The following is a 22998-nucleotide window of genomic DNA, read 5'->3' as shown; positions in this document are numbered from 1 at the left end:
GAGGGTCAATCTAGAAAACAGGCCCACAATCCATCCCACCCAGCATCCCTCCCTGCAGCTAGTCTCTGATGGTCTCTGTACAGTCCCACTCATACTGCTATGTTGTAGCTTCACAGCCCCTTTAAGTTCATCACAGGCAACTCTGTTGTTCTTGTCTTCAAGTGTGTCTACAGGATGCTAGAAAGTCAATTCTCTCCATGGTTTCAATGTATCCTAGTCCCAATTGTGGGTTTCTCTGACTCTTTTTTTCTTTTTAATTAGTATGCAAATTTATATTTATTTTAGATAAATGGTAAAATTATGTGTATAACAACGACTTGTTTTAAAACAAAATTATTAATAATTTTCTATCAACATTTCTGCTTTTCTTCTTTTATGTTGTTAGTACAGTTTGACTTATGAAGGGCTAAACTCAAATTCTACTTATTGTTATTTAAGGATGACTTTTGAGGAAAAAGGCTTCATAGCTTAGAACCTCTGAAAACAAATTAAAATTCTCCTTAGAGGAAAACTGCTTCAGGACCATGGAAAGTTCCCAGCCTGCATTCTCCCAAAAGCCAGGACCAGGAAGCCTTTCAATATACAGTTCTTGTGGTCCTGATGCTGTGGTCCTCTATCTCTGCATTCCTTTAAAGGAAAGGGCCGCACTCCCTGTGCTTACTGTGTGTGAAGTCTGGGTAAGCCTGACGTCCATGATCTTTTCCTGCCCTTACTGCCTGGAGGGAAAGCAATGGCTTGCAGGAAGGGACCCTTGCAGGACAGCTAGACTCCAGTGCACGGTGTGGCAGAAGCCACAGGAGAGACCCTGCCACCCAGGTAGAAGGAAGGAGAGAACTGACTCCTCAAAGTTGTCCACTGACTTTCACCTGAGCTTAAATGAACAGAATAAATAAAGATGTGGTACCTGCATGCCCCCATTCACACACATGCCGCACACTAAATCAAATTTAAAAACTGAGCAAAGGATTGAGAGGCAGCAACATTTCATTGTCCATCAGTCAGGGGAACTTTGTTAAAGCATCCTTGTTAAGTGCATAAGCCTTCTCTCCCAGGTCTATGTGCCGCTGACCTGTCTCTTTCCCACAAGCGCTCAATCTGGCTCCATGGCAGTTGTAAGATAATTGAGGGTCATGGTGGAAGGGTGTTCCAGACAGGGGAAGAACTTATGCAAAACCCTGAGGTAGGAAGGAGCTAAAAATATTGGTGGTGCATGAAGTGGGCCGGTGCAGTCAGATTCCCTGGAGCCTAGAGGGTGGAGACAGGGGCAGAAGATGATCCCTGTGGGGCAGGACAGGAGCTTGGCTTTGAACTCGTTTGGTCTTTAGGCTGGCTTCTATATCACTTGGCTAGTCTCTTCCCACACTGCCCAGTACATGTGTGTAGAAAGAGAGAAGCCACGCCCAGCCCAGCAGAGCAGAGCGTCGCTGTCTTCAGCACCCTTTGTTTCAGGCGCCTTAGACTACAAATGCGAACACCTGACTGCCGCCAGGAGCAATAGGAAAATAAAAAAGAATCAGAAAATAGAGAGGGAGAGGACAAATCATCTCTTCTAACCCCTGCTGAGCATGCAGAGTGAGGGACATATGGAAATTAATATATTTGGCTCTGATAACACGGTTTTCCTCGGCGTTTTGATTAAACGCCAACGGTTATTAAATACCCTCCTCCTCTGTGCTCAGCTCCGAAAGCCAGTGTTGCTTTTCATTTTGAACTCTGATGAACTGTCGCGCGCTGCTCACACACCTCAGCTGAGCCTCAGCCCGCTGCAGGCTGGCATCGGAGGGGAATGGAGAAAATCGATATGAGATGTCAGGTGGGAGGTCAGAAGGCAGGCCTCCCCAGTTGGCAGGCTCTGGGGCTGGTGGCTTTGGAACAAAGGAAGGTGTTCCCCGAAGAAGGTCAGCCTTTTGGCCCAGTCAGGGAAATGAATCTATTTCTTCTTAATTAGATTACCAGGCTGGTGCCTTGCAATGAAGAGCTGGGCCAGGCTGGGGTGGGTAATGGGCAGCTTTGATGAAGGTTTGGAATGTACCCACTAGCTCCTGGGTCTCCCTAGGGACTGTGGTCAGGACTTTGATCTTGTAGGGGTGGCTGGAGGGAGGAGCAGACTCTGGGGGCTCCTGGGCAGGTATCCTGAGAGACTTCCTGCTTCTGTGTACAGGATGGTCCTTTGTTATACTCTTCCTACTCCTTGGTCTTTACATTTCAGCTCAGCAACCATTGCCTTGTAAGGTCCCCATGAGGCTAGCTGACAGTACAATGCTTCATGCCACTTAGGACACCAGCGGTACTCTAGGTGTTTGTGATCCTCTAACAGAGGCAGGTGTCTTTACCCTTCCATATGCTTCATTTTCTCTGTCAACTTGACTGGTCACAGGTGCTCAGCTGCTTGGTCTGACATTCTGGTGTTTCCGCTAGGGTGTTTTGGGATAAGTTTAACATTTAAATCAATAGACTAAATACATGTTAACGTGGAGGAGCCTCATCCAATAAGGTGAAGGCTTGATTGGAAGAAAGAATTAGTCCTCTTGTGAGTGGCAGAGCCTCTCTCCACCTGACTGGTTTGGGGTTGCGGTGATTGCCCATTGCAGTTGAACTGAGAGTCTTGGCTCATCAGCCCGGTGGCACGTGGGATAGAAGACCGTCCCCTCTCCCAGAAACTTAGCTTGCTGGCTGCAGTTCTCAGGATTCAGTCTTCATATGTGAGCCAGTTTCTAATAATAAATCTCTTTATGCACACCACCTGCCATTCCCCCTGCTCTGTTAGGCTAATACCCCGAGCTCCGAGAGACAGAGAAGTACTGCTTTTGCTCACCCTAGAGTCTCCAGAGTTGGATGCAGTGCCTGGCATATGGCATGTACTTGGTGAATCTGAATAGTGAGTAATGGGGCCTCCTATATCTGGTAAAAGGGTAGGGGTTCTAAGTACCTTGCAGTGACAGGCCTGGGGGTGGGGTTCGGAGGAGGATGGGAAGCATTCTGGATGCCGTTTATTGCTCTCCTGTCACGATCAGAAGATGCCAGCACTGTCTTATTCAGGTAACAGTGTGGATCTCTCTGCCCATATGCCCTGTGGGGGATGTGGGGCTCAGGAAGATTACCTGAGGTCACATGGATACCAAGTGCCAGAGTTCAGCTCTCCTCCCCAAGTACTGTTCTAAACCATTCTCATTTAAAAACCTTCTAAAGTCTTGTCCATTCTCCAGCTTGAGTGCTGGGCTCAGCCGGCCAGTCAGTCCACAGTCTGTTCTTCCGCATTCAGGACTCATGTGGACCTGCCTGACTTTGGCTGGGAGGGCATCACAGCTTCTTGGGCCCCCCTCAGGAATATCTGTAGGGTCAGGGTCCCTCCCACCTTGTTCCATATTCACTTACCAGAGAGAACCTGTCCCTCCCAGGTAGCTCAGGTTACCTCACACTCAGCAGGTCCCAAACAGAACACAAATGCTTCATGCCTAATAAGACTTCTGGTAGCCCCCATCCCATATACAATTCATGTCAATCCTTGGGTATGTCTTCCTCCCCCTTTCCCCTAACCCTGTATTTACTCCTACCTCTTCCTTCCCTGCTGCTAGTATACCATGGTTTTCAACCTTTGGGTCACAACTCCTTTGGGAGGGGTCACATATCAGATATTCTGCATATCAGTTATTTATATTATGATTTATAACAGTAGCAAAATTACAGTTTTAAAGTAGCAATGAAAATAATTTTGTGGTTGGGGGCCAGCACAACATAAGGACTGTGTTAGGGAGTCGCAGCACTAGGAAGGTTGAGAACTGCCTACCTAGCCTTCCCCATCTTCTTTGTATCTTCACTACCCACCCCTCATAGTCCGCAAGTCTGGGTAACTCTGCTGTCGAGACCAATCTGGAATTCTCTGCTGCTGACCACGCCACCCCATTTCCTTGTCATCGTCCCCCTTTAACAGTCTCTTCACTGTTTCCCCAGGGCCGTTCTTCCTCCCTACAGCAGCGAATAACCTCCACAGAGAATTCAGATCAGATCCACTGCTTGCTGGCAGGGTTCTCTCTGCATCTGTGTGCTTCCAACTTGAACATGGGGCTTCCCCTTCTCAGGAACAATAAATGTGGGGCTGACTTCCCAGTCAGCCTAACACTTGTGATTTCTTTAGTCCCAGTGTTAAATGAGATGGAACCCTTCCAGGGCCCCCCTCCTCCCACATGTCAGAGGTCAGGGCACCTCTCTCCCAGGGCCCTTGTGCTGGGTACTCACACTTGGTGTGCCTGTCACACAAGGCGGATGCCCGCATGTCGCACAGCCGGATTGTCCCCTTGCTGCTGCTGTATACAAAGGTGTTGCAGTGATGGGGGTGGAACTCGGCTGCCGTGATCACCTCTGTGAGCTCCTCCATGTTGGCTGGCTTGATGTCCACGATATCTGGCACAGATGAGTAAAGGAAGGACAAGGAGAAGCGGGGAGAGCCTGGGGCATGAGCGGCCCTTGCTGTGAGCGCTATGGGAGCATTTACCGCAGACAGGGGCATCTCACTGGGAGGCCATTAGCAGAAAAGCAGGCAGCAGTCATTTCTGGCAGCTGAGGCTCAGGGACTTTAAGGGATGGGGGCTACCCCGTAGTCAGTGGTAGCATTAGAACTTAGGTCTAAGCTGGGTGTGGTGGCCCATGACTCTAACTGCTGAACTCCGGAAGCTGCAGCAAGAGGACTGCTGTGAGTTCCAGTCTAGCCTGGGCCACACTGTGAAACCCTGTCTCAATGAACTCAAGTTTCCTGACTCCTCGATTCTATTTCATCTTCTGTGACGTGTAGAGGATGAACTCACACTTGGCCGGGAGATCACTTGAGAGTGTCTCCCACTCTAGAACAATAGCTAAAAATCCAGCCAGTCCCGCTGTAGCCAAACTATTGATTTTGAACTCTTTCTGGGATCTCTGGGCTGGTAAATGATATCTGCAACAGGCTGCAAATCCTCTTCCGTGAACTATTCATAGAACCATAGCAGCTGCCACTCAGTGAGGGTCATTAAAGAGTCTCTCAGGATGCATATCCCGAACTTGTCTCATTTAATCCTTACAACAATATTACAAAGAACACTTTTTACACCCTTTTTCAGGGCTGGAAGTGAAGGCTATGTGAGCATTCAAGAAGTTTCCACAGGAGACGTGGTTAATGGACTGGGGAGAGAGATACTCAGCAGGTGAAGGTGCTTGCTGCTAAGCCTGCTTGAGCTGAGTTCGATCTCTGGGACCCAAGGGTAGGAGGAGACAATTAACTTCTACAAACTGTATTCTGACTTCCACAGGCAGGCAGAGGAACACGTTCACTACTCACCTACACACACACTATATCTATCATCTATCATCTATCTATCTATCTATCTATCTATCTATCTATCTATCTATCTATCTATCATCTATCTATATTTCTATATTTAGATACAGGGGTAGAGGTAGATGTATATGCATACATACATATATATCCAGGTGCAAAGCCTGGGAGATTTTAGAATTGCCCAGATTATCTCAGGCTTTTTAGTCTCCATAAACTATAATTTGCTAGGGCTGGGGTTTTGGGTGGGAGTTTAAGTGTCAGAAAGAAATCATTTATGTGGAGTGAGGGTTTGGGATAATGTGGGGTATACTCAGTTTTAGCCTGCAGGTTCCCACCTCCCCAGTATATTCCTATATTCCTTTGTTTTATATATATGTATATATATATCTCACATATATATCTCATATATATATCTCACATATATACATTCCTTTGTTATATATATAAATATATATTTATATATATATCTCACATATATATGCACACACAAACACATATATGCATGTATACATTTGAGGATATATCCTTGTATATCAGAATGAAACATTTAGGCTTATGTTTATAAAGGCAATTCAGTGGAGATAAAAACAAATTTTTTCCAAAGGATATATAGCAGAAGTGAAGGAATGGGCTTGCATATGCCCTATCATATCCTGGCTGGAGCTGAGGTTCTGTCTGGGGACCAGCTGTACCTTGTCATGTGGATATTGGGGTGCATCAGAGCTGAGCAAGGGACCTGCATTCCACGGACTCTACTACTCATGGGCCGCCTTTCTCATGTTTGCTCCATAACCAGTTTTTTTAAAACTTATCATGTTTTTCTTTAGATTGCCTCACTTTTCATCTCAGCTAAGTAGTCAGCCAATATTCATGAAGGGACGGGTTTAATCACTTACATGGAAACGAACACACAGTGATTAAAATGAAAATGTGTGGGCCAGGAATCTTTGTGCCACGGTTTGGAAAAAAAAAAACAAAACACACTGCATGAACGAACAGTAGCTCAACACAGGCCATCCTAGAGATGCTTCTGCCTAAGCAAGCAACACAGCTCCCTCTTTGGCATGGAGACAGGCACAAACAGGCAATAAGCTGATATTTTGAGCCCTAGTAGCACCAATTAGGTAGCCATGTACAAACTAATGTAGACACGTACTAGCAAACAGCACCTAGATTCCTGCTAGATCTGTTGCCACATGGGATTTGTTCCAACGGCTTTGTACAGGGTTGTGCCTCTTGTTATTTGACTATCTCTTAGGCATCCCGTTGCATTCTTTCTAAAGTTAGTACGAGCCTGTGCTAACATCACCTTTTGGCACATTTTCATCTACCAAAACCAGATGCAAAGATTACTTGGTTCAGCAGGGCATACACAATCCTGGATTAACAAAACACTACCTCTCAACCAAGTCTCTGCTTTTGGGACACACACCTGGGGCACCCAAACAGTTTGGGAGGGGCTGCAGGCTGCAGCTCTGATGTGTTTTCTGGCTGCTAAGCTGCGCCTTGGGCTTGGCGAGGTAGGATAGGATAAGCAGAGAGGATCCTGTTCAGTCGCTCCCTACCCCACGGTGCCAGCAAGCATGTTTTCCTTCTTCCAAAGTAAGGAGGGGAAAATCTGGTGTCAGCTTTCCCAGCCTCTGTAAGTATAGCTCAGCAAACAAGCTGCACTGGGAGGGATCTTCACTGTGTGAGAGAGGGAGGTGCTACAGCCACAGCTATTTTTTTTTCTACCTAAAAATAAAGTCTCAAAGTCAGAAGATGAGAAAACAAAGTCCCTAAGCACATCTGCGCCTCCAGGAGCGTCCTGCCACCATCGAGGACATCTTCCTGGAGCAGAGTCCAGTTGATCTGCCTCTGTCCACTGTTTCCAGATCTGTCCTGCCTCCCACGCACCCTTCATCTGAAGCCACTTGATTTGTCTCCAGGGTCTGAGTCTCCCTCCTGATACAGTGCTTGGATTTGACTCGGGTTTGGTCAAGGGAAGAAGTCATGATTCTATTCCATTTTAGCATAACCGTAGCTGTTGTTTACCGAGTGCTGAACTTGCCTGGACTAAGTGTCTTATGGTCTCATTTGTCCTTCATCCCAAGCAGACAAAGTCAGTGCCATTAATAATCCTAATTTACAGCTGACAAAATAGAGGAAATAAATTTTTCTCTCTAACCAGAACAAGCTTTTGTTTTTTAAATCTGCTCTTTCCCGTTTTTATCCATGTATTTATTACATCCTGGTGACTTTGACCCCGTCCTCCTTTGTCTCCCTCCGGCTCCTATCAACCTCTCATCCTTTTTTTTTTTTTTGAGACAGGGTTTCTCTGTGTAGCTTTGGTGGTCCTGGAACTTGCTCTGTAGGCCAGGCTGGCCTTGAACTCAGAGATCTGCTTGCCTCTGCCTCTCCAGTGCTGGGATTATAGAGGTGCACCACCAATGCCCACCCTTCACCCTTTCTTTATGTTCCTTTTCCATAATCATATGCTTTTGGTTTTTGTTTATTTTTTTTGAGACCCAATGAGCTTACCCGGAACCATCTGTGTGACTGTGGTTTTACATTATTTATTTTGAGTGTGTGTATGTGCACACAGGTGCCAAGGTGTGCAAAGGACATTGGTGCAATTGGTTTTTTTCCCTTCCACTGCATGGATCCTGGGGATTGAACTCGGGTCATTAGTCTTGGTGGCAAGAGATTTGCTGAGACATTTTGCTGACCTCTGAGACACATTTTTTAGGGTTGGATATGGGGTAGAGCTGGGATTTGCACTAAGGCTTGTGTAAGGATTCTTTACACGAAGCCACACAGCATCCTTGGAAGAATGGCTCCACCTAGCCAGTTTCCCTGAGTGGGTTTATCTGGCTCTAGAGGAACCGTGACTAGCTTCTGAGAGAGAAAGAGAAAGAGAGGTGGAGATCTGCCTCCTTCGAATTTTGTTGCTGAAAACTCACCAACTACATTTCCACGATGGTATTTTCCAGAACAAGAATTTTTATGTCCTATGATATAACTGATTTGCTTGAACTAGATGTTGGGAGAAAAATCTGACAAGGGCTTTCATGTCCTATTTTCCAAGGGAGGACTTTGCTGAATTCTAGAAATGTGTGAGAGAGTCTGGCTGGCAAAATTTGCTGTCTTCTGAGGAAGGCAGGAGGAAACTCACGCCCGTGCCCGGAAACCCAGGCCATTTCTCTCTCAGGTTCCAAAGGGAGATGTGTGGCTTCAGCACACAAGTTTCCCCCTTCATACTGGGAAGGAGAGAGAAAGGCACTAAGCAATGCGAGGCGCCCCGTATTACTGGAAAGTGGAATGATGTATTTTGACAGTCAATTTTCTCCATCTGATCCTTTTGAGCACTCTATCTACATTATTTCCCTGTTGTTCCAAAGAACTAAACAGCAAAAGATATCACTGAGCGCGTGTCTAATATACAACCCAGACAGCCAACAGATTGTCATTAAATTAACCCTGGGGCCTGACAGGTCTGCTCTTTTTGACCCCAACTGCTTGGGGGTATTCCTTATTAATGCTAAACCCAGGCAAATTACCTCTACTAACAAAAGGGGTTAATCTGACTCTTGGGGGGGGGACTCTGGAGACAGCTCTGAGGATGAGATGGGGCATAGCCAGCCTGGCAGCTGAGCACCATGCTCACAAGGCAGAAGGCAGGAAGGTGAGGGCACTACTGTGCCAGGCAGTTGCCTAAGGCATCATTGAAAATAATAATTGAAGACATTGGGAGGTCACCCCTTCAGGGATTTGCTTTGAACAAATAAGCAGTCCAAGCCATAAATTACAGCAGCAGAAGGATGAGGGGGTGGATGGGATCAGGACTGGGTGGCGAAGGGAATGGGGAGCCTTTCACTCACTTACGTCATCCACGTTCGGAAGACCCAAGCTCTCTATATCTGTCCTTCCCCTGCCTCCTGTCAACGGCAACATTATGAAAGATTGACAGCATCCTAAATAAATATGCAGAATCACATGATAAAATGAACTTTAAGAAACCTGCTATTAATTTATTTTTGCAGTGAAATGTACAAGTATGTAAAAAAGTCCCCACTGTATACAAAATTCTACTTTAGGAACCTAATGCCATTTAAGCCTATACCTGAAAAGGATGAGCTTCAAGGCAGGAGGGACATGGAGCTGCTTGTGGGGAACTGTCAGTGAGGGGACATCTGTGAGTGGTTTGTCTTTTCATATCTGTACCATTCTCCCATTTTCCTTCAATGAAATGGTAAGATTTTAGAGTATAATAATATTTAAGACAGATTTTATGCTGATCGTATATCAGGTTAGGAAAATTGGATATAAAATATATACTACAGTCTGGTCGTTTAAGAATATATGATGAAGAAGAGCATAAGAACTAGACAGGAAAGCTGGCCACGTCTTGCAGAGAGAACAGGTCCCAAAGTCAGAGAGAGCGTCACCTATGAGCAACTGGAGTCCACCCATCTACTCATTCATGCCATTCCTGAGGGTGAACAATGTGCTGGTGATCTGTGGGGTACGGTGGATAGGCTGGTGACCAAAGTGGGAACAATCCCCGTCTGCAGGGTCTATAATAATGGGACTGTGGCTGACAGACAAGGTAAATCAGTTACCTTAGGCAGTGCTCACTGGAAAGCAGAAAGAGAGGGAGGGCCTCTTTTTATCATTATCTTTTTCTCTGTGTCTGTGTGAGTATGTGCGTGCATATGTGTGTGTGTGTGTGTGTGTGTGGTGGGGAGTGAGAGGTGAAGTATTCCAGGCTGAATAGAAGAAAGGCTCCTAAAAAATCAAGACTTTTTTTTTTTTTGGTTTTTCGAGACAGGGTTTCTCTGTAGCTTTGGTGCCTGTCCTGGAACTAGCTCTTGTAGACCAGGCTGGCCTCGAACTCACAGAGATCCGCCTACCTCTGCCTCCCGAGTGCTGGGATTAAAGGTGTGCGCCACCACCGCCCGGCACAAATCAAGACTTTGAATTTCTTAGTTTTTCTCCCTGCTACCTTCTCCCCCTTAACTGATACAGCTGAATTAGCTGGCGTCCTCACAACTGAGAGGCAAAATCAGTGGTGAGGTTATTGGTTATTTGATTTCATCTTCCAAGACCTCTACCATGACTGTGTCCTATTAAACCAAGAAAACAACCTTTGCTTAGAGCCATCCCTGAGAGCTGAGACACACCCCGAGCTCTGGGGGTAGAATTCAAGAAAACACTGATAAATACCGTGTTTGGAACAAACGTGCCTGGGAGACCAATTTCATTCCTTCTGTTTAACTGAGAGAACTTGAGAAAGTCACTTTATCTCTCTGGGGTTCAATTTATTTGCCTTCAGATGAATAGAATCCTATTAACAACCTCTAAGGATTTTAATTATTAGAAGAGATAATGGAGAGAAATTATTTAAATAATTTTCATATTGGACAGAACCCCGTTTTCTAAAGGTAGTACATGTATCCATGAAAACCATTTCCAGGCAGCATCTTGGGGTCAAAGTGGCTGTCCACACGTGCCTCTGTCCCATTGCACTGTTTATTCTGATACTGACAACTATTTTCCTCAAGCCCTGGATAAACCAGGCAGGAACGAGAAAGTTGAGGAAGATTCTTGCAGAGTCATTACACACATATAGGACATGCTACATTTACAGGTCGAGGTTACTGGATTTTCAAAGCAGCTGAGGCTGTCTACATGCTATAGAAAGTCTTCATTTCTGAAGTGGGGAAATAGTTGAATGTTGGCTTTGAACTCTGAGCTTATTACAATTGTACCCCCTTTCAGGGGACACATGTTATCATGCGATCTTTGCTTTTACTTTTTTTAAGATTCAAGTTTGATCCTTGGCTATTAAGCAATGATCACAAAGCGCCTAATTTTGTCAGCTGAAATCACTGGTAAGGCACTGGTGATTTCTGAAGCAGGCTTCAGGGAATAGACACCTTTTAGGAGTTTAAAAAGCCAATGTACCAATATCCATGGAGTATTTGCCAAATGCCAGGTTCAGGCTGAGGGGCTGACTGAGATGTATGATGTCACAATAAGTCTACAGGCTGCTTCACAAGACATTAGCGGCAATACCCTTTATGACTGGGGAGTTCTTGAGAGCCCCATACCGCAGAGTCAACAAGTCCAGAATTGTGTTTAAAAAATTCATGATCCAAGATTCTGTTCAGGCATTGTTTCCATCATGAAACTGTCCAGCTGCTGGGACTCTTCCTGTCTATGCATCCCAGAGGAGACATGCCACATAGTATGTGTTTGGTTCATTGGCATGGCTGAATATAGATTTTACTGTATCAGATGACTTGGAGACAGGCTGATAACATTTTAAACCTCAGATCTGGTCAGTTATAGAATCTCAGATGATCATGAACATAGAAACTCATGCATACAGAGGAAAAGTTTCTGGGTGTGGTAGCATATACCAGTAATCATGGCTTCCAGGAGGAGCCATGGCATTGAGAGACTGAGTGCTAGGCCAGCCTGGGCTATGCAGTGAGACCCTGTATTAGTAAACTAAAATAAAGAAAGATGAAGGAACTCCAAGAGATGGCATGTATCTGTAACACACACTTGGTGTTTCATATAGGCTCAAAAACCCTTAGACTTGTCTTCCCTCAAAGGCTGTGTATGTGTGTGTGTGTGTGTCTTTCTGTTAACACTTACTTTGATGGCTTTGGGGAATGCTAGCGTTGTTAAATTGACCTTGGGATTCCCCTTCTCCTGTTTCAGATTAGTCTCAGTTATAAGGGATATTTTTTTTAGAAAGTTCAAAGACGAAAGGAAGAAAGTGATGTGCACAGGCCCAGTCATTTACCCACTTACTCCACCTCAGTGTAGCCATGAAGGGATTTTATAGATAAAACTGAAGACCCCCTAATCAGTTGAATCTAAGTTAATCAGAAAGGAGACTATGTAATGTGGGTCTGTCTGGAAGGCATTTATTTACTTATTTTGAGAGAGGCGTTTTCTATGTAGCCCTGGCTATCCTTGAACTCATTTTGTAGATAAGACTGGTCTCGCTGGGCGGTGGTGGTGCGCGCCTTTAATCCCAGATCTGTGAGTTTGAGGTCAGCCTGGTCTACAAGAGCTAGTTCCAGGACAGGAACCAAAAGCTACGGAGAAACCCTGTCTCAAAAATTAAAAAAAAAAAAATGCTAAAAAAAAAGAGACTGGTCTCAAACTCAGAGATTTTCCCACCTCTGCCTCCCAAGTGCTGGCTTAAAGGTGTGCATCCCATATATGGCCTAGCTGAAAGACATTGAATAGTGGGCTCAGGGCCGCAAAGTCCTGGGTTTGAGCCTAGCCCTGCATGGACTAGGAGTGTTGGCACAGGGAGGTAAAGGTGGGAAGATCAGAAACTCAAGATCAACTTTTGCTGCAGAGCAAGTTTGAGGCCAGTGCCTGCTAAGGGCGGTCCACTAAGAGAAAGCTCAGATCACTCCCCAGTCTTCCCTCCTGACTGCTGCCTGTGGACCACCTTCCGCTCATGCCTGCAGGGTTCCGCCTGCTTGTGGTTTTCCATCCCTGACTCTGTATCTCAAACATGGGTGGCACTTGCCTGGCTAGCGTTACACCTACAAGGACAACACACTGGCAAAGGTCACCACTAGCGTCTTAACCCCTCCTTCCCAGTACTCATCTTTTTTCTGCATTCACCCCAGTTCCATTCATCCCAGTTCTCCAAGTGAACTCTATCCCACTCACCCACCAGACTACAGGCCATGATATAGGGGATGGAGCTGGACTCTTCGTGCCATCTCAGTTTGCTTAGGAAGTGCTCAGCAATGCTTATGGCATTTACGGGACTCATTTTTGTGACTTGGGGGTCTCTTCTAAGCATCTTTACATTATCAAGAGCAGAAAGACCATGGTAGTCACCACGGGTCAATGGATCAAGTCACCAAGCTGGTGGAATGTGAATTCTATAACCTTTGGTTGTCTGAGGAGAGGAAAGTACAAGACAGCATAGCAGAAAGAAAAGTAGATTGAGAATATGATCTTCAGAATAACAGCTGCACACATGGAACCTTCACCCTACACTAGGTAATGCATAGGACCGTTCATGCAGCCTTCACAATGACCTCCTGAGACAGGTGTCTTATTATTTCTATTTATCGATGAGAGAATTGAGGGATGGAGATAGCAAATGACCAATCAAGATTATGCACATTTGGGAGACATTACTGGGTTCAGGTCTAATGCAGTCTTCAGTACTGAGTCAGGTGGGGAGTGCACACCTGTAACCCCAGAATTTCAGGAGGCTGATGCAGGAGGATCTTCAAAGTGGGACCCCATCTCAAACAGTGAAGACACAGTTCAATGGCTAGGCTACCACCCTGCTCTGTGGGAACTGAGCAGTCCAAGAGAGGCATACGGCCCAACTCCTGTTGTCTGTCTCAACTAGAAGAGGCCCAAGAGGTGCACCTCTGGAGGAGAGAGACTAGGTACCATGAGGGTAGCCTCTGAAATTGGGGCTTAGTGTCTACACAAATAAGGCAACTGGCATGGGGAAACCTTCCAGGGTGGCTTTCAACATGAGGGTGGGTGCTGCCTCAGCACAAGCAGGCTATGTGCCAGGCTTGTCATTAGAGAGATGCTCTTCAGGACCAGGGATACAGTTCAGTGGTGGTGAGACATTTACTTAGCCTGCATGAAGCTTGATACCAGTACCAGAAAAGGGGGAGGTGTGATCTCATTTTTTATAAAATTCCAGCCTAAAATTAATTTGTGCCTTTGCTTGGTGTGGATCAATGGTCTGTATCCTGTCAATTATATTTTAAATAAATGCTGATTGGCCAGTAGCCAGGCAGGAAGTATAGGCAGGGTGACCAGGCAGGAAGTAGAGGTGGGACAATGACAATTATAGGAAGAGGAAAGCTTCTTCTGCAGTCATGACCCAGCCACAGAAGAAGCAAGATGTAACTGCCTCGCCGAAAAAGGTACATGGCTAACATAGACAAGAATAATGGGCTAATATAAATTATAAGAGTTAATAAGAATCCTGAGCTAATGGGACAATCAGTTTATAACTAATGTAGACCTCTGTGTGATTTTTTTGGGACTTAACGACTGCGGGAACTGGGTAGGACAGAAACCTCAGACATTTCCTCCCATGGTGGGATGAAGGACATCTTAAGAAACAGGGAGTTGCTGTATCTGGCTTCCGTGTCCTCCCCGAGGCTTGTGTAGCCCTGACCCTTTAATCTAAAAGGGAGACAACTGTCCAGGATGTGACCAAGTGTTGTACTAGAAGCTGGATGCTCTGTGCATCCTGAATGGGGCGAGGTGACAAATGAAGCTACCTTATGAAGATGCTGGGATCTAGTAAAAATATTCAGGTTTTTTCTTTCAGAGGCATCCTTATACAAGGAGCATCCTTGCCTAAGCTTTCCAGTCTATGTCCAGGGATGGCCATCTGCTTAGAATTCTTCCTGCCAGAGGGACCTCGGTGTGCACTAGGCAAATACCTCCACACCTCCTTGCCCAAGTTAGCTTATAGTCTCTCTCTGAATATCTCAATTTAACGGTCACTTCCTCAGCAAAGTCCCCTTCATTTTCTAGTCCCAAACTGGTTTTTTAAAAATGTATTTGAAGAATTAAATTCTTTTTTCTTAAAGAGCTTGTCTCAGTTCACAATGAAATACATATTGGTGTTATTATTTGTATCGTGTCATTCTGAAAGTTCAATTTTGTTTTTTTTTCTCTTTTCTTTTGTCAGGTTTAGTGCAGTGCCTGACACACAACCTGGCCCCAGTGTTTGCGATTTTACAAGATAAAACTCATTGGCTGATCAATTCTTAGCTCTCCTGACCAACAAAGAATTCAAAGGAATCTGTGTATAACACACTTTTCAAAAAGAAATAGTAACATGTGTGTGTATGTGTTGGGAATGTATGTTCAGCATGCATGCATATGTGTGTGTCTAGGATGCATGTATATATGTGTCCAGGATGCAAGTCTATGAATGAACATGGAGCCAGAAAAGGTTATTGGCTGTCCTCATTTATCATTTTTTGCTGTGTTCTCTTGAGACAAATTCTCTCACTGAACCTGAAGCTCCCTATTTTGGCTAGGATAGTTGGCAAGCGAGCCCCTGAGATCTGCCTATTTCTGTCACCCCTAAACCCCAGGGCTGGGGTTATAGTCATGTGCAATTTTTAAGCTGGGCATTCAAACTCAGGTCCTCAAGTGTTCTTACCCACTGAACCATCTCCCTGTTCCCAGAGAAGCAATGTGTTAAGAGCAAACTTCGCTTATTAAAGCCCAGGGCCACCTTTTGCTCTAAAAAATTACTAACCTAGAAATGGGGTCCTGACGCATCAAGATCATTTTATTCACTTTAAGAAAGGACCCATTATTTGGGATGGCCTGGGTGCCTGTGGATGGAGTGGGCTTGTGGGCAGGTACACAAAGGTTTAGAACGGGCATGCTCCTACCTGGTGCTAAATGTGAGGCCCTAGACCTCAGACACTCTGAAAATGGATGCTGATTAGATTATAAGGAGGAACATTTGATAAATATCACCAATTCTAGAGTCAAAGGAGGAATGTAGAATTGAGAGCGATCTAGACAATGACAGAGTAGAAATCACTGGTCATCTTCTCTAGTGTTTTTTTTTTTTTTTTTTTAAATCTCTTCAACAAGAAGCATAACTTTTATCAGACTTTGTTATACTGATCTGTTGTGGAATATTTGACAACACTGTGACTCCTGAGACTGTGTTAATAAAATCAATATTGGCTGAGGGGGCAGAGTCAATGACTAGTTGACAAGAATTAGCCATAGAGAGTACAGAGGGTCCAGGAAGATGGATAGAGAGACACACAGGAAGGAGTAGGGAGGGCCTTAGAGATTTACAGTGTTTTGGTTTGGGATGGATGGAGAGACGTCCATTCTCTCTGAAACGTGAAAAGAATGGTCAGCTGGTTGCTTCTCTGCCTCTCTGAGCTACCAGGTTTCTACCCCAATATCTGACTCCTCAGTCTTTATGGCGAACAGAACTATACAGACTTAGTTAAAAACTACATTTGGTGGCAGCAGCAGAGTCAGTGCCAGCAGGAACAGAAATCCTGCCAGGCTGTGGCCTGATCAACGGAGCACTGACCATGGGGCAGCAGGCCCTACAGACGGTAGTTAAAATATCATTAGATTCAGGAGTAGCCACTAAGTCAACGGAAAATCAACATGATCATTTACTTAGTAAGGCATTTCTCGAAGCGCGTGCGTGCGTGTGTGTGTGTGTGTGTGTGTGTGTGTGTGCAAGGGGGGAGTGGGGGGGGAGTCAGTTTCACCATCTCACAGTCCTTTGGTAGTGTTCTTCCCTCCGGAGGATGAAGTGGAGAATGGGAGGCTGGGTAAATAAAAGGCATGTTGTGAGAAGGTTGACAGTCAGAAAGAGGTGGGCCTGGGTGAGAGCTCTGTTCTTGTCAGACTCTAAATCCTGTGTTGTGAGCTATGACATCAGTGCTGTGCTTGTGTGTCCCCAGACAGACTTCCTTGCTACTTGTCTTACTGAGTTAATTGTGGATGTATACTGTGTGATTTAAGTGGAATTTTCAGCATCTGTGACCTCACAGGATGCGAGTTTTCTGCCTCTACTGTTATGAAAACGGTCCATGTATTTCTATGAAGCATCTTGCCTGCCACCCCAGGCATGCCAAGCCATGCTCCTGCCTCTGGTCGATAAAAGGCATAACAGAAGAAGGTGCTAAACAGGAGGTATTTAAGACAAGGGTTGTTCTTGATACTTTTCTGAGGATGTTGTGGAAGAGGGCCTCTGCCTGCTCCAGAGGTAGCTACACTTCAGTGCTGAGAGGCAAAAGGGCCTTGGTTTGCACACCTTCCTGCCCGGGGGCAGTCTGGCTGAAAGGCAGTATATAGATATCAGTTATCATCACCCACATGATGACAGTGATTATTTTACATATGGCAGCGGTAAGGGTGAGCGCTAAGGTCTCATTTGTATGCCAGCATCTGGCAGGCTGTCACACATCTGCAGAAGAGAACCTAAGCGGCACTATTAATATGTCCCCTTTGCATTCTCCCCAAGGCATCTGTCTCCCCAAATGCCTGAGAAAGTTCCTTTCCCTCTTGAAAGCCTGGAGGCAAAATTCAGAAAACATGCCACCTAGGCTGGGGAAGCATAAGCTCAGAGTGACAGCTGGCTGAGCGCAGGCAGATTCCTCGTTCTCGGAATAGATGTGAGGAGGGAAAGGCGACTGCCATCTACATTCATTCTATCAGCAGCTGCTCTGCCAGGAGAACTCTGCAGTCAGACGCAGCTAATCTCCGGCCCAAACAGTGTGTCATGTCTGTTCTGGGATTAATGAGAGCTACCCAGTCACAGTCCCAAAGACCAGTTCTCAGTGTCTCCAAATGTATCTCTATGGTAGAACCTGGTTATGGGCACCTTTCCTAAGAACTTCCAGGGACTATAGGATGTCTCTGTGGTAGTGGCTAATGAGCTGTGTACCCTTGCACAAATATCCTTTCCTGTATATGTGAGTTGCATTCGTGTGTGGCTGTTGCTCTTCAGAGGACCCCCACACCTCAAAAAGACAGGACCTCCTCCAGGCTTATAACTTACCAATAGGCTAGGAAGGCTGGAGAGTGAGTGTACCTCCCTCTGCCTCTCTAGTGTTGCTATTATAAAAAGGTGTTGTCACATCTGGTTTCTTTTTCCTGAGTTCTGGGGATGAAACTCAGGTTCTCGCGATTACTGAGCAAACACTTTACCAACGAACCCATTCCCTCAGCTCGGCTTTAACACTTTGCAAGTTAAATTTCCAAGCTAGGCTTCATAGTGAAGAGTCTCCTATAGGTCCACTCTGACCACTGACGATGATGCCACTCTCGCTGTGTGCAGTAGCTTTCAGGTACAGAATGCTGAATCCATTGGAATATAGCAAGGGGCCATTCGGGGGTCCTGTTCTCATGAAAACGACATGGGTGCAAACTAAAAAACGCACACGCTAAAACATTTCAAGTTCCAGTGAGCGTGATGAAGACAGCAAGAATATAGCCACTTGGGAACTAATGGGAGCCTAGTCTCTGTAGAGACGGTAGATTTGATTGAGACTGGAATCAAGAACTCTGGGGACACATTTCCAGATAGAGGGGACAGCAGGTGCAGAAAGAGGAAGAGCAAAGCTTAGCTGGGAATAGAAACATGGTTCTCTGGTTGAGCAGAGTGGGTGAGGCAAGAGCGACATGACAGGTGTCAGAGGGAGTCAGGCCCAGATGGTGTGGAATCTTCTAGACCCTGGGAAACAACTTAGAGTTTTCAGTTCACTGGAAAGTTACTGGAGTGTTGGGTGCACAGTCAGGATGTCATGTGGGTCACACAGTAACTGATAGGCAGGGCATGTGTGCTGAAGGAGAGGAATCAGGCACCCATAGAGGAAAGAGACAAGGGTGGCCCGTGTCAGTGAGTGTAGGTAGGAGTGGGGATGGAGGCATCTCAGCTGTCCAAGGTTCACTGTGGACAGCTCGGGGATGGGCAGGATTGGGATGGCAGAAGCCGGCAACTGAAGGGCAGAATCAAGGTTGACTGGGAGCCAGAACTCAACTCCCTAAGGGCTGAGAGCATGAACTGAGTTAGGAACTAGAACTAAGAGTCAGGTTTAGGATGGACTGGACGGGCACACGCTAGACCAGTGGCTCTCGACCTTCCTAATGCCGGGACACTTTAATACAGTTCCTCATGTCGTGGTGACCCTTAAACCATAAAATCATTTTCATTGTTACTTCATAACTGTAATTTTGCTACTGTTATGAATAGTGTAAATAGCTGAGTTTTCTGATGGTCCTGGGGGTCGTGACCCACAGGTTGAGAACAGCTATCACTAAATACAAGATGAATATAATGATGTCAAACATTGGCCTTGCACAGACACTCAGGAATCATTTTGACTTTTCCCAGTTTGAGTTAAGTGAAAGATAATAACGCTTATAGTTTTTGTTTTGTTTGAGGTGCTGGGATCAAACCTGGTGTCTTGGACCTATATCCTCAGTCGCATTAGGATTGTCATGTCAAGCTGCTTTGGGGCCATTATTTACTGTGTAAAGAAATGATTTTAAGTTACATTTCAGAGCTAGTGCTGCTGCTGTGCCCACAATTTAAGATTTTCCTTCAAAGTTGCCAGGCATTTCCATTTTGATGTTTTTTTCCTTACCTCTTTCTCCCCTGCCCACTCCTACCTGGATACCCTTGAGTCAGACCAATAGGCTATTGGCTTGGAAGGAAAGGATACTAAAACTCTGATTGGTTATCTCAAAGTTCCACAGATTAATCCTCAGGTCATCAGCAGACATGTAGGTCTCGTAGTCGCTGTTGACGGATATGGAGTTGATGTGGTATGTGTGCGCATTGGCAAACACTCTTCGTGGGGTGGCCTCCACCATCAGGTCCATGGGTCTCAGGACGGGTACCTAGGATATGAGAGAGACATAGTGCTCAGGACAGAAGTCTCTTTTTGGTAGGAAATGGGTCATGCTGTGCCCTTACCACCACACAGTAAGTCACAACCCTGAAGCCAAGAGTGACAGAAGCCAGTTGCCATTCTCACTACATTCTGGGCATTGCAGATGTTGACATCTGGCACTGGGGGATAGGGAACGGTGACATCACATCTTTATAAACTTGAAATACTTCCCCAGCGCCCTTCAGGGGGACTCGGATTTTATTGTGGGAACATAGTCTTCTAAGCTCTCACTCCCAGTCTGTTCCCCCTCCCCCTTTTTTTTTTAATTTAAACGTTTTATTTTTTGAAATATGAGTGCTGTGTTTACATCATTTCTACCCGCCCTGTCTTCACTTTGTCTCAAATTCATGACCTCTTCTTTGGCTATTATTGCTACACACACACACACACACACACACACACACACACACACACAAATATGCATGCATATACATGCGCACATTTACACACATAAACCCAACCTTCTGAGTCCATTTAGTGTTGGTAGTATGTACGTTCTTTCTTTTTTTTAAACAGGAAATCCATTCAGGAAGGAGATTGTGGGAAAAATCTTAGGAATCTGTCATTTATCTTCAGCCTCCATTCATCTTTCTTGTGTTTTTACATCTTGCCCCTAGTGGCCTGGGTTCCCTCCTAGTTTTACTCTTAACCTTTGTGGGACATTTATAGGAAAGCCTTCCACCACCCAAGACTCTAGTGACCCAAAATGAGCCGATAGTATACGAGTGTTTGTTGCATCCTGGATGGCCTGGGAGCATCTTTGTTTACACACCTATTGTCCATGAGTATGAGTTAGCTAGTGTCATATTCAAACTGGCCCCCATTTGGACAGTAAATTATCTGGTCACTCTTTCTGAAATTTAGAAGGTATTCCGGAAGTGTTTACTGAAGGACTGAGGAGAGCAATGTCAGTAAGTGTTTTCTTCATGGTGGGCTGGGGAGCTAGGCCACCGAGAGAGAGAGAGAGAGAGAGAGAGAGAGAGAGAGAGAGAGAGAGAGAGAGAGAGAGAAAAGTTCTCTCAGGAAAATGCGAACAAAGACACACTCTTCTAGAAAAGACCCAAACAAGCTAAACTACAGAGCACAGGAAGAGCTCTTAGATAGAAACAAGGAGACAAAGAGCCACAAAGATCTTCTCCTCCCTCACAAAGACTCTTGGAGGAGCCCTGGCTGGTGTGACAACAGGGGTTAGATTAAGACTAGCTTTTGGATGAACATCACCCCAGGATGCAAGAAGAGGGGGCCCTAAGCCCATTGGTAGTCACCTGACAGCACCTGCTAGAAGGCAGAGTTCTCCCAGCCCCGACTTGGAGTTGTTCACAGGCTCGTGTGTGTGTGTGTGTGAGTGTGTGTGTGTGCGTGTGCATGTGTGTGCACATGAACAGCTCTGAGAACACACAGATGGAATAAGGGCTAGACAAAAGAGATGCTGGGTCCCAGAAGCCAGTGTTGGGGTCTTCTGTGTGCCAGGATAGAGGGGCCAGTTGGTCTCTTGGGTCTCATATGCCAGGCATGGATAATTGTTTTGTGGGAGAGTAGGAGGCATCCACTTTGAGCACAAATAACCGCGACTGATGGGCTGGTATGTGCTCCATGATCTGGTCATTGACTGAACCTGCTTTGTCCTCTTCCTTTTGAGGATGGTCATGGGGATTTATTGAGGTAGTCACTCCCCATCCCACGCACTCTTTCAGCAACACCAACTGAGCCTTGTACAAAGTCCCAAGGGCTCACCTGGTAAGCACTCAGGATCCCTGCCTCACCATCATATGGCTGCCATAGCTGGCGGTGGGGAAGGGGTGGAGGTGGGGTGAAAGATCACACAGCAATTGAGCAAGTGCCCCAGGGAGGAGACACAAGGCATAGTGGGTCTTGAGAGGCTTCCTGAGACTGGGTGAGTGGGTGGGAACATGAAAGAGGAGTGTGAGTCCCCAGGTCAGCAGAAAGGGGGTTGAAGCCGGGATGGTGATAGAGCCCACTGTGAGAGCAAAGGTGACAGGGTAGATTGGGGGTAAGCTACAAGAAGGGGCTCTGTCTACATCAAGAAGGTTGAAATAATGAATGTGTTTGTGATGACCTAGACATGAGCAAGGTCAAGCTTTGATCAGACCTTTCAGGAGGTACAGGGGTGCTGAGCTCCAGCTTTCACAGGTAGGTGTGCACGAGTGAACACCCATTGAGGGCTTATGTGAGCTGAAGTTTCACAATGGATAAAAATAAACTTCCCCCATGAACTTGGTCCTGAACTAACTACTGAAGCATCAGTGCCTGACCAGGCACTCTTCACATAGACTCCCAGATGATTCTTTCAACAACCGTGAAACAGGTACCAACACACAGTAGGATTACAAACAGAATGCAGAGGTCAAGTTACTGTCCCAAGGTGACCCAGATATGAGAAGGCACAGATGGGATTTGATCTCAGGACCCATCTGACTACAAAGATGAGAGTTCTTTCCTCATCTGCACTGGGCAGGAACACTGCACAAGGCGAGGACTGGCCATTGCTTTGTTAGTGACCTGGATAAATAGCCAGGAAGGCTTGTAGAAGAGAGGCATTATAGATGTCACACCATGCTGTGTGCATGATATCACCACAGCCATCGCCAGTTTTTACAGTAAATGGACAGGGCATCTATTTTGTGTGTTTTCAGGAACACACAGCACCTACACTTTTACAGTTGGTCATAAGGATGCTCACACTTTAGAGCCTTTCAGTGCTCCCTAGAGAGGCCTGAGTACCACCCAGGCACCAGGGCCCAGGACACTGGGATCTGTCAGGCTTCTGTGAAATCCTTGCCCTATAACCTGGTCCTTCATGTCTGCACTGGGTCTGCAGATTGCTCCTGTGGCTGTGTCTGATGCAGAAGAGAGCGTGACAACAGGATAAAGAGGCATTTCAAAGTAGTAGCTGCCAGCCCAGGCTGCTGCCTAATGTGATGAGCCTGGTTGCTAATGCAGGCTGACACAATCTATGATGGGTCGTCTAATGGGGAAGGGCTCAGAGCAGGTGTCTGGGGATGGAGCTCTCTGATGCTCTGCATAGATAAAGGATGTAGGTGTGTGTGTGTGTGTGTGTGCACGCGCACGCACGCATGGGTGTTTGCATGTGCGTGTATGTCTGTGTATGTATGCATGACTATATGTGTGGGGGAGTCCCTGAATCATTCTTATGTTCAGGTAAAGGCTTGTCCTCTGTCCACGATGGTGTCTTAAGGAGGA

The 22998-nt window shown here is 45.9% G+C and overlaps 1 protein-coding gene across 4 annotated transcripts in view; it reads right to left on the bottom strand.

The window, feature by feature from the left end:
- Ppp2r2b (protein phosphatase 2 regulatory subunit Bbeta) overlaps positions 1-22998 on the bottom strand; it is a 401170-nt gene that overhangs the window by 34084 nt on the left and 344088 nt on the right. For all 4 annotated transcript variants that reach the window (XM_057788682.1, XM_057788684.1, XM_057788683.1 and 1 more), the window contains 2 exons: positions 19546-19723; positions 4237-4401 (listed from right to left, as the gene is read on the bottom strand). In XM_057788682.1, coding sequence (XP_057644665.1) covers positions 4237-4401; positions 19546-19723 — 343 coding nt within the window. The remainder of the gene's footprint in view (positions 1-4236; positions 4402-19545; positions 19724-22998) is intronic.

Source organism: Chionomys nivalis, chromosome 14, assembly GCF_950005125.1.
Source record: "Chionomys nivalis chromosome 14, mChiNiv1.1, whole genome shotgun sequence".
Classification (NCBI taxonomy): domain Eukaryota; kingdom Metazoa; phylum Chordata; class Mammalia; order Rodentia; family Cricetidae; genus Chionomys; species Chionomys nivalis.
Note: the sequence above shows the minus strand (reverse complement) of the source record. Positions and strands in the feature narration are given on the sequence as shown.